Source organism: Dama dama, chromosome X, assembly GCF_033118175.1.
Source record: "Dama dama isolate Ldn47 chromosome X, ASM3311817v1, whole genome shotgun sequence".
Classification (NCBI taxonomy): Eukaryota; Metazoa; Chordata; class Mammalia; order Artiodactyla; family Cervidae; genus Dama; species Dama dama.
Genome location: NC_083714.1, coordinates 133,611,356 through 133,627,312, shown reverse-complemented (window position 1 = coordinate 133,627,312; position 15,957 = coordinate 133,611,356). Strand labels below are relative to the sequence as shown.

Below are 15,957 nucleotides of genomic sequence, written 5' to 3'. Positions count from 1 at the left end.
CCTGGGATTATAAACGGGAATCCTGAACTGCAATCTTTGAAGTCTCACCCATGGACCAGATGCCCTGCCTGGGCCCCTTTCCCAATTGGGACTCCAGATATACTGACATGAAACTTCCCAGCGCTGTTTAAGTCTGGATTTTGGTCAAAACCCAATTTGGTGATGTAGTCTCTGCTCTATTTCTCTTTTAATATTAGTTTATTGAAAGTAAGCTAGATATTTCTCTAATACTTGTATTATTTATTTGTATATAATGAGTGGTTTATTTTGTTAACAAATCCTTTGAACCTGAGACCAAAGTGAAAACTTTTGGCAAAACAGTATTCTAAAAGGCATGTAGGTATCTCTCACTGTGGTTTTAATTTTCATTTCTCTGATAGCTAACCATGTTGACGAGTTTTCATATGCTTGTTTTTCATATATCCTCTTTGATGAAATGTCTGTTTAGGCATTTTTAATTGGACTATTTTCCTTTGTTACTGTTAGGTTTTGAAAGTTCTTTGATATATTCTAGGTACAAGTCCTGTCTCAGATATAGGTGTGCAAATACTTTTTCACACCATCTGTAACCTGTCTTTTCATCTCTGTAACAGGATCTTCTTCATAGAGCAAACATTATAAATTTTGATGAAGCCCAATTTATTTTCTTTTATGGGTTGTGCTTTTGGTATTTGGTCTATGAACCCTTTCCTTAGCCCACAGTCCTGAAGATTTTCTCATATCTAAATTCTAAATGTTTTAGAGTTTTATATTTAAACCCATGATACACTTTTAATTAGTTTTTATATAAAGATTAAGGTTTAGGTTGATGAATTTTTTCATCTTGCATATCACTTGCTAATAGAGATTATTTTTTAATTTCTTCCTTTCCAATCTGTATGTCTTCAATCATGTGTTTTGCACATTTTTAATATTTTCTTCAACTGTTTAATATGGTGGACTACATCAACTGATTTTTGAATACTGAATCAGTCTTACATCCTTGGAATACAACCCACTTGGGTCACAGTGTATAGTTCTTTTTATATGTTGCTGGATTTGTTTTGCTAATATTTTGTTGAGGATTCTGTGTCTATATTTCTAAGGGTACTGATGTATAGTTTTCCTTTCTGTACTGTCTTTATGTTTTGGTATCAGGGTAACACTGGCCTCAAAAGATGACTTGTGATATGTTTCCCCATCTATTTTCTGGAAGAAAATATGTAGAATTCATGTTATTCTTGATGTTCCAGATCTTTATCACTGCCTTTCTGCTTAAAGAACTACCTGCAGTCATTCTTTCACAGTCTTACTACAGACACATTCTCTTAGCTTCCCTTCATCTGAGACTGCTTTGGTTACACCTTCATGATAGAAGGATATTTTCACTAAGTATAGAATTTGGAGTTGCCAGTTCTTTTCTTTCAGTACTTAAAATACAGTGTGCCATTTCCGTCTGGCTTCCATCATTGTTCCCCTGTAAGTAACAGTTCATTTCTAACTGCTTCAAGATTCTTTGTCTTTTAGTTTGTTTTTAAAAAATTTAATTGTAAAATACATGTGACATAAAATTTAACATCTTAACTATTTTTTAGTGTACAGTTCAGTATGTTAAGCATATTCACATTGTTGTGCAACCAATCTCGAGAATTTTTTCACCTTGCAAAATTTAAACTCTATAGTCATTAAATAATTTCACATTTCCAAAGGTTTGATTTTGATGTGTCTAGGTGTAGATTACTTTAGGTTTACCTTATGTGGGGTTCAATCAGCTTCTTGAATCTGTAGGTTTGCATCTTTTGCCAAATTGGGGAAATTTCAGGCATTATTTCTTCAAGTCCAACTTTTTTTCTCTGCTCTGAGACTGTGGTGACATGAATATTAAATCTCCTGTTAATGTTCCCCAGACCCCTGAGATACTCTTCACTTAATTTTTGGTTTATTTTTACTCTGATATTCAGATTGAGCAATTTCTACCACTCTATCTTCAGTTTTATTGATACTTTTCCAGTCATCTTCATTCTTTTTTGTTTTTTTGGCTGTGCCACATGTGGGATCTTAGTTCCCTGACCAGGGATCAAACCTTTGCCCCTTACAGTGGAGGCCCAGAGTCTTAACCACTGGACTGCCAGGGAAGTCCCTCTGTTCTTCTGTTGAGCCCATGTAGTAAGTTTATTTTGGTTATTGTATTTTTCGGTTCCAAAATGTCCATTTTATGCTTTATTTATTTTCTGAGATTAATTTTTCATTTGTTTCAAATTTTTATACTGGCTGTTTTAAAATCCTTGTTAGACAACCAACATCTAAAGCATCTCAGTGTTGGTATCTGGTGCCTTTTTTTCTCATTCATGATATGATTTTCCTGGTTCTTAAGTGAACTTCAACTGCAATAATGGACATCTTGGAGAATTTAAGACTCTGGATCCTATTTACTCTTTTTTAGCAGGCAGTCTACCAGCTGAGGTGTAGTGTGAGGGCAGGGTGAGTGTGTATGTTCAGCTTCCTGCTGGGCTCCGCCAACACCACCCTGGCAAAAGTAGAGCAATGACTCACACTGCCTTTTTGCAGATGGGTGGGATGGAAGTTCAGCTTCACTCTTGTTCCTGGTGAAAGTGGGGCACCAACCCGCACCACCCCATTGCCACAGAGTAGGGGTGTAAGCTCAGCTCCCTGACAGATCCCACTGACAGTAGAGAGAGGGGAAGTGGAGGGTTGACTCACACTGCTTCATTCCTACAAGGCAGAGAGGAAAGTTCAGCTCCCTTAAAGACCCAGCTGACAACAGGAGAGGGGAGAGGGGGGAGTGGAGTGCCAATCAGCCCTGTCATCCACCACTGTTTTGCCTCGTAGCTGCCAGATTGGGGTGGCACCTGGGCCTTACTGCATCAGGGGAGGGGGAAGCAGTGTTGACTAGGCCACCTCCAACCACCTTGCTCTACCTTGTTGATGCTGGGTGAGGGTGGAGGCTCAACACTTCACCAACACAGGGCGGTGGGGAGGCTTAGCCAGGACTAGCCCTGCCTCACACCACCTTGTTATGTCTCACTTCCTTCAGGTTGGGGTGGAGGCTCAGTGGTTGCTGGACCCCACAGATAATACTTTAGAGAGAACACCACCTCCTTCTGTAGGGAGTGGGACAGGGGTGGCAGTGAGGGAATATTGGGTCCCTGCACATCTGCCAAAACCATTCAGCAGGGGGAACCAAAGTGCTGTCTGCTTTTGCTAGGCAGGAAGGGAAGATGAGGTCCCTCAGCTGCCCAGTCAATACCATGGGGTAGAGGAATCCAAGCACTGCCACGTGCTGCTTAGGAGTAGGGTGGGGTTTTTCTGTTGGTGTTTGGCTACAGTAGGATGGGTGCTGCCAAAAAGGTTTACTGTTGTTAGCCTACCCTTCCCCCCACAGTCTGGTTAAAGAGAACTGGCTTTTCTTGGGAGTCCGTTTTGTCTGTGTCTGTTGTTGGTTCCAGGTTGAAGGCTTTTACAACACCCTCCAGGATATATGGGAGGTGATAAGAACACCCAGAGAACTCACTATTTGTGTCATTCCTTTAGTCTCAAAGTCTGCAGACAGTCTGCCTTCTTATTTCCACATTTCAGAGTGTTTCTGTGCTTGTTTGTTAGGTGTTTTAGTTGCAAAGGAAGACCTAAGGGGAAAAAAAAAAGACTCCTCCATCTTGGCATAAACAGATGTCTCTTCCAAATGACTACCTTTTACGTTGAAATAACGTGTGTGTGTGTGTGTGTGTGTGTGCGCGCATGCGCGCGCGTGTACATGTTAAAAGAAACTTTATTGGGTGTTTGGGGTAATAACATTTATTTTCTAAGTTTCCATATTATGGTTAAAAATGCACTATGGAAAACTGCTCTAACATCATAAATCATAATTTTCCCCTAAAGATCCAATTATGTTTATATTGTTTCTGGAAAACTTAGCTTGCTTCAAGTTACTCAACTGTCTGTCCACCTCAATAATTTCACATTATAATATTCCAAAGGAAAGAACTCTATTTTATTCATTATCACCTAGTAATATACTACACAAACTCAGAACAGCCAGGGGGAGAGATCACTTTAAAACTCATTTGGAGCTCTTCTTTTTAATAATCTAAAGCAAATTAAATTTTTAACTTGCCAGTGACACCTCTCTTTAAGTAACTCCCCTTACTGCTACCAACATCCATTTTGATAGCTATTCTTCTTGAATTATACCAGGAGCCAACAGGAACTTGAAGGAAAGAAGGCAAACAGGGGTTTTGCTTTGCATTTTTACTTCTTTAAATGAAACATCTGTATATCTCACATTAAGAGATGGATTCTTGAAAATTCATTTATTTATTTGTATTTAATTTCAGAGATTGTAGACTCTCTGTTTTGATTGGTCTTCGATTTATTGCTATGGTCTTGCTTTAAGTAAGAAACTATAGTATAACAAGACTGAAGGCTGAAGGGACTGTAAGGAAAAATATCACCTAATTTTTGCTTTCTTTCTATAATTTTTTAAAATTAATCTTTTACTCCTAGATGTGTTTCTTTAGAAACTCTGCCCTAGCTGGGAGGTGGGCCCAGGTGATGAGGTATCCTAAGATATTTGCAAAGAATGCAGGTCTCTATTCACTCATTTGGAAAGCTATTGTTTTAGAAAAAGCTTTTTATTTACCACATCTAAAAATGAAGCAAATTTTTTAAAAGTACAAACTGAAACTAAGTTTTCTGAGAACAATGCATACAGCATGACACAGGTAAGCATCTTCTGTATTAGAATTAGAGTAAAACTCCATTTAAGTTTCCAAATCAGCAACAAAACTTGCGCAAGAATTATGGATACAACTAGACAATAAAGACATGAAAAATCCTTCACATCCTCATTCATTAGAGAAATGTAAATCAAAACCACAATGAGATACCACTTTCACACACACAGGGTGGTTATAATGAAAAAACAATAACAAGTGTTGGTGACGGTGTGGAGAAACTGAAACTCTCATACACTGCTGATGGGAATGTAAAATGGTAGACGTTCAGTTCAGTCTACTCGCTCAGTCGTGTCTGATTCTTTGCAACCCCATGGACTGCAGCATGCCAGGCCTCCCTGTCCATCACCAACTCCCAGAGTTTACTCAAACTCATGTCCATTGAGTTGGTGATGCCATTCAACCATCTCATTCTCTGTCGTCCCCTTCTCCTCCCGCCTTCAATCTTTCCCAGAATCAGGGTCTTTTCAAATGAGTCAGTTCTTCACATCAGGTGGCCAAAGTATTGGCGTTTCAGCTTCAGCATCAGTCCTTTCAATGGTACAAACCAGTTGGAAAACAATTTGACAGTTTTTCAAAAAATTAAATATAGACTTACCATATGACACAGCAATTCCACTCCTAGGCATATACCCAAGAGAACCGAAAACATATTCACATAAAAACTTGTAGACAAATGTTCACAGCATTTATAATAGCCCAAAGTGGAAATAATTCAAATGTCCATCAACAGATAAATGGTTAAACAAAATTGCTATAACCATGCAACAGAATATTACTCAGCCATAAAAATGAAGCACTGACACAAACGCTACAACATTGATGAACCCTGAAAATATTATGTTAAATGAATGATGCCAGACACAAAGGCCACATATCATATAATTCCATTAATATGAAATGTCCATAAGAGACTAATCTACAGAGACAGAAATTAGATTATTAGTCACCAGGGGCTGGGGGAAGGAGTGAATAGGCTAATGAGTATGGGATTCTGGGGGTGATGAAAAAGTTATGAAATCAGATAGTGATGATGGTTATACAACTTTATGAATATACTAAAGACTACTGAATTACATACTTCATAAGAGTGAAATGTTGTGGCATATAAATCATATCTCAATTTTTTAAGAAGATTAACTGGGGCTCTTTAACCTAACAGTTAAAAAAAATCCAAAGGGTGAAAAAAAGCCACGAATGATTATGTAACATTTCTTTAAATTTCCTTTTCTTTCACTGTAGCAAGATAATTGGCAACTTTTTCAGGTTCAGTCAGACCCTGTTTTCTGGCACTCTGAGGGAAAGTCAAATAGATTTTTTCTGAAAAGAATATGCAAATATAAAGAGGTAATGATTTAATAAGCTGCAATTAAAAAACAGCAGTTACTCAAGCACATACCTAGGGTCTTCTGTATGGAGAGGGGTTAAGTTACATCTGGGCAAACCTTCTTTTTCAAGTACAGTAGTTTTTGTTTCAAATTCTCACTTGTAAGACAGCTTAAAAATTGTAAAAATTTCCCATACAATGTCAAAACTGCTGTTTCTCAAGCCAGCTCACAGAAGGTTATTTTATCCAAGCTCTATTTGAAGAGTAGTATCAATTTTGGTTTTCTAAGTCTACTTATACATTCCCATAAAAACATGTGTTCAGTACAAACCATATGGACCCTTTCTCCCTTAGGAGGAGATGTCATTTTGACCAAGTCACTCACCTATATGCTGTTCTCAACCAAAGCTGGCAGTCTAGTGGAAAATCAATGGAATTTTCAATCTGTGAGACTTGGTGTTTGAACTCTGCCTCCTCCACTTAATAGCTGTGCAATCATGAGCAAGTTACTTAACCTCTCTAGGCTTCAGTTTCCTCATCTGTAAGTTGAGGTTAATTACATCTATCTCATTCAAGTTGATACACACAAACTGTCTAGTCAAAGAAAACAGAGTTGTTAGTCGCTCAGTCATGTCCGACTCTTTGCAATCCCGTGGACGGTAGCCTGCCAGGCTTCTCCATCCATAGGATTATCCAGGCAAGAACACTGGAGTAGGTTGCCATTTCCTTCTCCAGGGGATTTTCCCAACCCAGGGATCAAACCCAGGTCTCCTGCATTGTAGGCAGACTCTTTACCATCTGAGCCACCAAGGAAACCCCAATCAAAGAAAAGGCATTCAGAGTAAATGTTAATCTCCAAGATGTATCAATCTACTTTCCCAGTATTAATTAGTACAGTATAGTGAACAAAATGCACCATTTTGGATTGCTAAATTTCCCCAATGCTTCAATGTTACCACTTGAATGAGAAATGTCACTGTAAAATTAGTAGAGTTGTATAAAGTGCAGAATGGTTATTTGAGGTACATGTATCACTTATCGAAATCTTCAGGGTAGAAGATAGACAAGACAAAGCTGATTAAACATAATTTGAAAAACCATATTCAATATACTTTTCATTTAGAAAAAGCGTTAAGCCTATTAACTTTAAAATAAAAGCAATAGAAGGTAGAGTTGAAAAACACTGGTGTAGAAAAAAGGATTCAACTTGTATTCTATGATCTAGAATTGTACTGTTGAATGTGGTAGCCAATAGCCACAGGTGACTATTAAAATTTTAATTAAAGTTAATTTAAAAAATTCAGTTCCTCATACTAGCCACATTTCAAGTGCTCAATAACCACATGTGGCTAGTGGCAACTGAACAGTGCCTATCTAGAAGCTGTTTAGGCGAATCTCTCCTATTATTTTATATTGTTTTCAGATAGACTCCTCTGCTCCTAAATGTGAAGAAGCAAAGTAAGATCCTGCATAATTGAGGTTTTTAGTATAGCTTCTACAAGATTTCTGGAGTGAGGATATCTCCCCAAACACTGCACTTGAGATGTACTTCAATCTCTTAATGGCAAAATGAACTTTTGTTTCAGGCTGTCATTTGACATCTGCTTATAACTCGTATCAAATGACTATACCAAGTTTCCTATAACAAGTTTTGTGGCCCAAAGGATTAGAGGTAAGCTCACAGAAATCTAGATGACTAGGTCAGAAATGAAGATGAGATCATCATCACATGTAAGATTATAAAAATCAATTAACATGGTGGATAAAACATAATTAGTTTTTAAGGTATGTAAGAGACCATGGATAGAATATTAGTTAAGACAGGCAAATCTGACTTAAGTTATGCTACTGCTGTAATTCTATTCATACTAATAGAGGAGAAGAACAATAGGAAGTATAAAAATGCTTTTGGATTTACATATAAATGTATGGTTATGTAATATTCAGGGAACTAGCACTGTTTCATGGGGAAAACACACACACACACACACACACACACACACAAATACCCTCCAAAAAGACAAAGTGGAGAGCTGACTCCAGGTGGGACAGCAGGCTAGCTTTCAGTCTTGCAGCAGGCTGATCTTTAGTTCATTCACATTTCTTTCTAGCTGACAACTTCAGGAGAAGAAGGTAAAGATTCAGAGTAGGTAATGCCAGTAATTGAGCTATTCCGCTATGGTAGGTTGAAATATAAAATCAGCTTGTTAGTAGGTAATATGTCCGTCAAACATCCCTGATTCCAGAGGTATGTGTATATGATGGACAGAGATCAGAAAAAGGGTGAGAAAGTCATTTTACATTATTTGTGAAAGCTTTAGTCACTCAGTTGTGTCTTACTCTTTGCAATCCCATGGACTGTAGCCCTCCAGGCTCCTCTGTCCATGGAATTCTCCAGGCAAGAATACTGGAGTGGGTTGCCATTCCCTTCTCCAGGGCATCTTCCCAACCCAGGGATCAAATCTGGCTCTCCTGCATTGCGGGCCGATTCTTTACCATCTGAGCCACCAGGGAAGCCCTTACATTATTTAGTAAGCTGTAAGTGCAAATTTTTTAAAAGATGAAGTAACAATATTCCCAAGTTAAAAACAGCTGCATCAAAATGTTATTAATCCTAGCTATTTTCTAGTAACTGTAAGTTTGAAGCAATTAATTAAAAAAGAATGGGACAGGTAGATAGACTGACAGCAGCATTAAGTAGAAAGTGATAAGGTTTAAAAAAAAACCATGAATATTAAAAATAAGTTACACAGCAAGTCAATAAGGGGGTCAATTAGTAGGGGCAATTAGCTTGATATTAAGATAGAATATGACCACTAATTTCAGAACATTGGCTTTTAAAAGTTTAAATTATTTAAAACTTTAAGTTATTGCATTTAAATTTTAGTCCACTATTAAGGTGGAAAATTGTTACACAAATTAATTTAGAAAGACTTCAAAATGAGACAAAAACTTTTGACAGTTACAGAAAAAAAAGCTTTGATACAGTCAATTAAACATAACAGCTTGTTTCCAGGCAATACTGGATCCTATTACTATAGTTATCAGACTTTCCAAAACTGTGTTCTGCAAAGCACTTATGTCCTTTGAGACTTCAATAGATGGTTCACGAAAAAGGGGTGCTGACATCAAGTCTCAAACGCTTTGAGCTATTTCCTTTTTGCAGATTCATCATGTACATCATCATCTTAAATTTCTAAGATGTTGGGCAGTAAAGACATTGGTCACATCTCATTTAACTCCACAACTCCCAAATTTATTTGATTATGTCATGATCCTGTGTGTGTGTGTGTGTGTGTGTGTGTGTGTGTGTGTGTGTGTGTGTGTGTGTGTGTGTGTGTTTTGGAGGGAGAAGATGGTTGTTGGGACACAGACACATCTTGCAAATTTTCAGAGACTTCTCAGTTGAAAATACTATATATACTATTGAAAGTTGCTTAAGTACCAGTATCACGTAACAGAATAAAATCCAAAGGACTGTATTTCTAGACAGGAAAACCCATCTACTCATGGCATAATCAAATAACCAAAACAAACATGGTTCTAGTAATGGGGAGGGAGGTGTGCAGTATTAATTTCTGTCCCTAAAAAAGAAAATTAACAGAAGTGACCCTAAAATATAAAAAGACGCACACATTTTGTTTTGGTACTTTTTAAGAAAGTGAGTTAAAATTCTATTTATTGATACTATATATTAAGTTTATTTCTTCACAGACACACCTCCTTCAAGAGGTTGACATATATAATACAGTATATCATACTTCATCAATTACTAGACACCATCATGTGTTAAGATACACTATTATCTTATGTATCACTAAGGGAAAAAAACTACTGCTAACTAAACAAGAATGCCATGGATTGTGAGAGGGCTTCCAATTTAAGCATTACTGAAATATGAACATACTTTCTTTTCTTTCTTCCACACATACTCCTCAAAATGTTCTTTATCTGTTTCCCCCCTTTAAAGACACTATCGAAGAGGGGAACAATACAAAAAAAAGGTAAGATTCAAGAGATTTCTGTTCACCTTAACCTTACAATTATATTCTGATATTACAAAGGTTCTTTTAAAACAGGTCAACCAAATAAATCATTTTTAATTGTTCTGTTTGATTCTGGAAAAATTACCCCAGAAGAAAAACACAGAATTTACTAAAATAGTTCTGAGAGATGATTCATTTTAACTATTAAATGCTTAAACCATGTACTGAACCAAATGCTTTACATATATTATCATTTAATTCCCATCACAACCCGATAAAGTAGGTATTGTTTTTATGCTTATTTTACAGATTAGAATGTTAAAGCATAGAGATTTTAAATAACTTGCATAAGATTACAAAGATATTAAGTGGTAGAGGCAGGGCTCAAACCCAGATCTTCATGGCTCTGAAGTCTGTTCTTTAACACTTTGCCATACATTCAAATTATCCCACAAAGTGGAATAAGTAAAACTGAAATATTTAATTGCTAGTAACTAACTTGTTTGCTTAAAACAGCCAAATGTATTGAATGATCATTATGTTTCATGTGGCTATATTTTATACTGTTTTATACAACATATATGTTTGTGTTTGTTTTGCTAAATGACACACTTTACTTAACAATTAAGATTTAGTTATCTTGCTATTTGGTATAAAATTGAAAAATGAGAGTAACTGAGATTTGATAATTGTTCCAGATTAATGACACAGGAAACTGTTATCAACTCCTAAGGTTGGGGGGGGTGGGTGGATGGTGTGTGGTGCCGGTGTAAGTCTAATGCCAAGTATTAAAATGCAATTACTTGGTTTTTTTCTTCCTATTACGTGAAATAGGGAGTGGGATGTGTAAAATATTAATTTACTCACTTGCACTCAATGCTTTAAAACTTGTTATCCACCAAAAAACATAAACAACTGAGCACTATTACATTCATGCATTACCAAGAGACCACCAAGATGTCACTGTTGTACACTGTAATCTGAAACCACTGGGTCTAAAATATTCAGTCTGCACTGGACAAACTGGGCCACGTGAGGTCACCTATCCTTCACAGCCTAGCAGATCACACGTCCCTGAGTATGGAACTCTAGAGCAAATCTTGTCAATGATCACAATGGCATAAATTTTTTAGTGGATGATAAATTTTAAAAAAATCTTTACAACTCTTCTGCAATTCAGACTTCTGATAAATGATCTGCTATATTTTTGATCATTCTATAATTTACCAAATGTCATGTCCTTGGTCAAGGGTGCACATCCCAATTATGCCACTCTTTTTATATAAAAATAAGATATACTCATTGTGATTTCCAGAAACAATGATGAAAAGGCAAAGTCTGCCTATACTTGTTTCTTTAATTGGATAGGCTTCTCTCTTTATCTTAAAATTTAAATGTATCAAAGAAGTTTCTCATTTTGGATTAACCCCGTTAGTATAGGATCAAGCTGCCAAAATAAAGCAAAGTTTCCTAAATTTAATTTAAAAAAACTGATATTTAATATTATAATCACTAAAAACAGCAAAGTGTTCAATAATGTGTCACAGTTACTCGACAGTTGACATGTAACAATACCTGTCCTCTCCTCAGATCTTCACTTGGGGGAAAGAAAAAAACCTGAAAAGTGGTAAAAATGAAACAGGAAAAGGAAAAGAAACTTAATAAAACATTTTTTTTCAAAATCAAAGATCACACTTTAATAGAATGTTTTTCCTTACAGATGAAATATAAGAAATCTAATATTGATATAGTGGAAACATACAGAATCCAATATAATCTTTGAGATTACAAAAGGGTGCACATCCAGTGAAGATGGTTTCCAAAACAAGGGTCTTGTTTTTTGTAAATATTTATATAGTTAATATTTTCCAATGCATTATGGGTACATCTTATTTAAAGGAATTCAGGGTAGCTATTATATTTTTACATAGCACATTTCTATAAAGCAAAGAGAATCTCCTTAATTTTATTCTTTTTGAAAATCATTCATATTTAGGTTTACTAGAATTTATCTTACTAAAACTGAGAAAGTGTCACTTTAAGTCAGGCTTAAGATCCAGTAAATGTCCCTAAGAGCACAGGCTGGAGTTTGTAGCCACAATCCCTTGATATCCATGTCCTAAACAGTCAAATATTCAAAAACACATTACCATCTTGAATAATTCATTAGAGTTTTGAATTAACCTGGAGCATTTAGGAAGCTATTCTGCTTTTAATCTTGTACCAACCTTGACTTTGCTTACATAGTACTTCCTTTATTATTCTAAATTTGCTTCTTTAAACATTTGGCATAGTTCTAGCCTATCATGTTCTGAGCCATGTTTGAGTTCAACCACAAGGGTTTTTTTGTTTGGAGCACCATGAGACCCATATGAGGTCAAGAAGACATATAAAGGAATCAAGAAACTGCCCGTACTTTTGGTGAGGTACTCAGTTCTTATAAGATTGCTCATATTTCAATTTAAGATTAAAATGATAAGAATAGAAATAAGACTGACAATTACCCTATTCCTGACCTTTGTAATTAACTCACTGGTCATCTAGGGGGCCTATATTATGTATATGCCAGGCACTGTGTCAAGTGCTAAGGATATAAAGAAGAAAAAAAAAGTCTCAGCTTTGAAGAATTCAGTTTCCTAAGGAAGAGACTGTAAATGTAAATCTCTATAGAGAAGGACCCTGAAATCTTTTAGCCTGAAGAGAAACATTTTGGTGTTTTTACTCAATCACTTTTCAAAAATGATTTTACTCTAGTAAAATACAATTATTCACTGATAAGAACTTACTGGGAGAAGACAGCATAATATTAAGTCCAATATTAGACATCCAAATGAAAATTTTCAACCTTCTCCTTACTGGTTTCAATATTTACAAATCTGTGTCAGAAGTAATTTACTTGAAACAGCTGAATAAGCAAAGCAATAAAATATCTAAAGGCAATTTGTTAGAATCTAATTTTAATAAATCTAGACAACACTGGCTCTGATTGAAATACCTTATGCCAGAATTTCAAGAAAATTACTTGAAAATGGCAAGTTGTGGAAACCTATCTGCCAGGTTCTGGAAACCATGACAGTAACTGAAATAAGGAGGCTTTAACAAATGAGACATCTTATAATACCATAATTGTTTCTGAAAAATACATGGCCTCTAACTATTGGCTTATTTGTTTATACTGATTTTTCCCACAAAAGATATGAAACATCTACCCTAGTATAAAGTAAAGCACATGAATTATATTCACCTGGCTTTGAATTATGGCTCTGCCATTTACTATTTATAATCTTTGTGCCCTTAACCTCTGAAATCAGTTTCTTAATCTGTAACAATGGAGACCAAAATCCTACTCTGTTGGGGGATTGGAAGGATAAAATGAAATAGCATGAGTGCAGTATCTGGCATATAGTAAGTGCTAAATAAACGTTAGTTTTGTGTTTTCTTTATCCAAATGTATGCTGCATAGAAAAAGGAACAGGTGGAAACTTAAATGACTTTTTTTTTTTAACACATTGATAAATGCCAAGCAGAAATGTGGACTGATTACAAGTAGCAAATGTTAACGTTTGCATCTAAAAATCAGGCTCAAAGCAAATTCAATTTCTTTCCACAAGGTCGGCAGTTTGAGAACATACCTTTTACCTATGGTACTTAAAGCAAAAAATTTTTCTGAAGAAAAAAAAATGAATGAAAAGAGTACCGGACGCATTATTTTTTCACACTATCCATTCAGAAGATGATTAAACATTCTAAATTTTATTTCCTTACAAAAAATTTACAATATTCGACTGGCTAACAATTTTAAATGAAATTCTCTTAATTTTGCCAGACTTAAAAACCTTATTTCCTTTAAAAAAATATTTTTAGGAAACATCTATCAATGTGTTTTCCATGGAAGAACAGCGTTTCGTTTAGGTTTTAAAAATCTGATCCAAGTCGCAAAATGCAAAGCACCAACCGTAAGCACTATTACAATTCAGCTTGCGATAAGGAGAGCAAGTAAACATTTTAGTTTATTCAGCAGCGGTGGTGACCAGGCAAAAAGTGCAAAGTGATTTGAACTGATCCCCGTCCCCCTCCCCCTCCACTCTACTCAAGAATGCAAGTGTCCCGCATCTCAGATCAAAACTGAGCCTCGGTCTTACTGACGTAACCAGTAACCCTATCCACCTCTCACACTGCGGAGGCCGGCAGGGCAGCGGCTGCCGCCAAGTACACCACTCATCAGAGCCTGCCCCATTCCGCCCCCGCGCTTCAGTCATGCTTTCCAGAAATGGGGTCACTCACTCAGTAACTATCACACACACGCAGCCTATCATCCTGTAATCCCCCAAAGTCCGCTGTGGGGATAGAAGACAGCAAAAAGTCAAGGAGGAAGAATCACAGACGCGCCACCATCAGGAATTGATTTTCCGCTCCGGAGAGGAGCGCTGATGCCTTGGAATGGGTCTTGTCTGGATTATTTTCACAGACCCCGAGTTGGTTCTGGGACAGAAGCGGCTGCGAAGAGCCGGGGAAATTCTGTCTGGCCCTGTTTGGGTATATTGTTTGGGTTTGGGTCACCAGGGTGGGTATCTCAGGGACGGTCATCAGATCCCGGGCGAGGTAAACCAGAAAGCCTTTTACTGCGGCCGCTGATCTCCTTGAATATCATCGTATTATCTCCGCGGACAGGAAACTCAAGTTAAACTCGAAGAGACGGGGTCCTCAAGCTCAGCAACCTCAGAAACGGGGTGGGGGGTGGGTGGGATGGAGAACCTCAAGCTTCCCCTTTTTCCTTCGCAGCAGCAGAAACTACTGCGGCAGATGGGAGGGGGCCCCAAACCCTCGACTGTCCTGCACCCCTTATCCGAAACCACCCCCCACAGGTCGCCACCCCTGTCCTGGGCCGTTCCTGCCCACGCGCGCCCGGTTCCCCAGGGTAACCCTGTCCCCTGACCGGACTCGAGAGTCCCCGCTCTCCAGTGAACCCAATCCACACCCCTCCCGCATCCCCCAAAGTCACCAGGGTCCAGGGAAGCCCCCGACCAGGCAGGGCCAAACTTCCCAACTCCTCGCCGGCCCCCGCTCCGCGTCCTGCTCCCCCCACGCAAAGTTGATGAAAATCGGCTTCTTGCAAAGCCCGGGCGCCCACTCCAAACCCCACGCGCCACCACACCACAGCCCCTCTAGCGAGCGAAGGGAGAGGGGGTGCGGGTGGGAAGAAGAGAAGGGCAAACAGACCAACCCCAACTACCCAAACCGGAATCCCGAACCGAGGGGAGAAGCGAGAAGCAGAGGAAGGGGCCGAGTGGCCGGCTCCCGGGAAGAGAGCGAACCGGCGGGGGCGCGGGGAGGGGGCGCGCCGGCCCCGGCCGCCCGGCTGCACTCACCTCAGCGCTGTCGGATGGGCTCTCCACAGCCATCTTCTGCCACGGGTCCGCCAGCTGCGCCAGCGGCATCTTCCCCCCCGGCCCGCCGCCTTCACCACCTCCTCCCTCCCCGCCCGCCCCGCGGCCGGCCCCGCTCCGTCGCCGCCCGAGCCCCACGGCAGAAGCGGCGGCAGCAGCTGCAGCAGCAACCGCGGCTGCCCGAGAGAGGGCTCGGCGCCGACACAGACCCTCGAACGCCGCGCGCCCGGCTGGAGACGCCCGCGCGCTGAGCGAGAGCCTCGCGCCGCTGCCCGGCACCGGGTCTCGCCCCTTTCTTCCTCTCTCCTTCCGCCGCCGGGACTACAGCTCCGCCCCCCCCGCCGGTTCCCGCGCCCGCTCCCAGCAGAACAGCGGCCCCCGCGCGCTCCCCCACTTCCGCTCACAACATGGCGCCTAAGCGATACCTGTCTCTCAGAGCGAGGCTCGGCCGCCGCCGCCTCCGCCGCGCGCACCCGGGGGCGGGGCCTGGGAAGACACGCCCCTAGCCGCGGCGCTCCGCTCGTCCC

General features: G+C 39.3%; 1 protein-coding gene across 4 annotated transcripts in view; it reads right to left on the bottom strand.

The window, feature by feature from the left end:
• RPS6KA3 (ribosomal protein S6 kinase A3) overlaps positions 1-15,554 on the bottom strand; it is a 102,181-nt gene extending 86,627 nt beyond the window's left edge. For 2 of the 4 annotated variants that reach the window (XM_061137244.1, XM_061137243.1), the window contains exon 1: positions 15,413-15,505. Coding sequence is in view for 1 of the 4 variants with exons in the window: in XM_061137247.1 (XP_060993230.1) it covers positions 15,413-15,481 (69 nt within the window). In the remaining 3 variants the exon portion in view is untranslated. Of the gene's footprint in view, positions 1-15,412 lie in introns of all 4 variants that reach the window. The other 2 variants (XM_061137247.1, XM_061137246.1) reach the window with 2 other exon arrangements.
• Between the last annotated feature and the right edge of the window lie 403 nt (positions 15,555-15,957).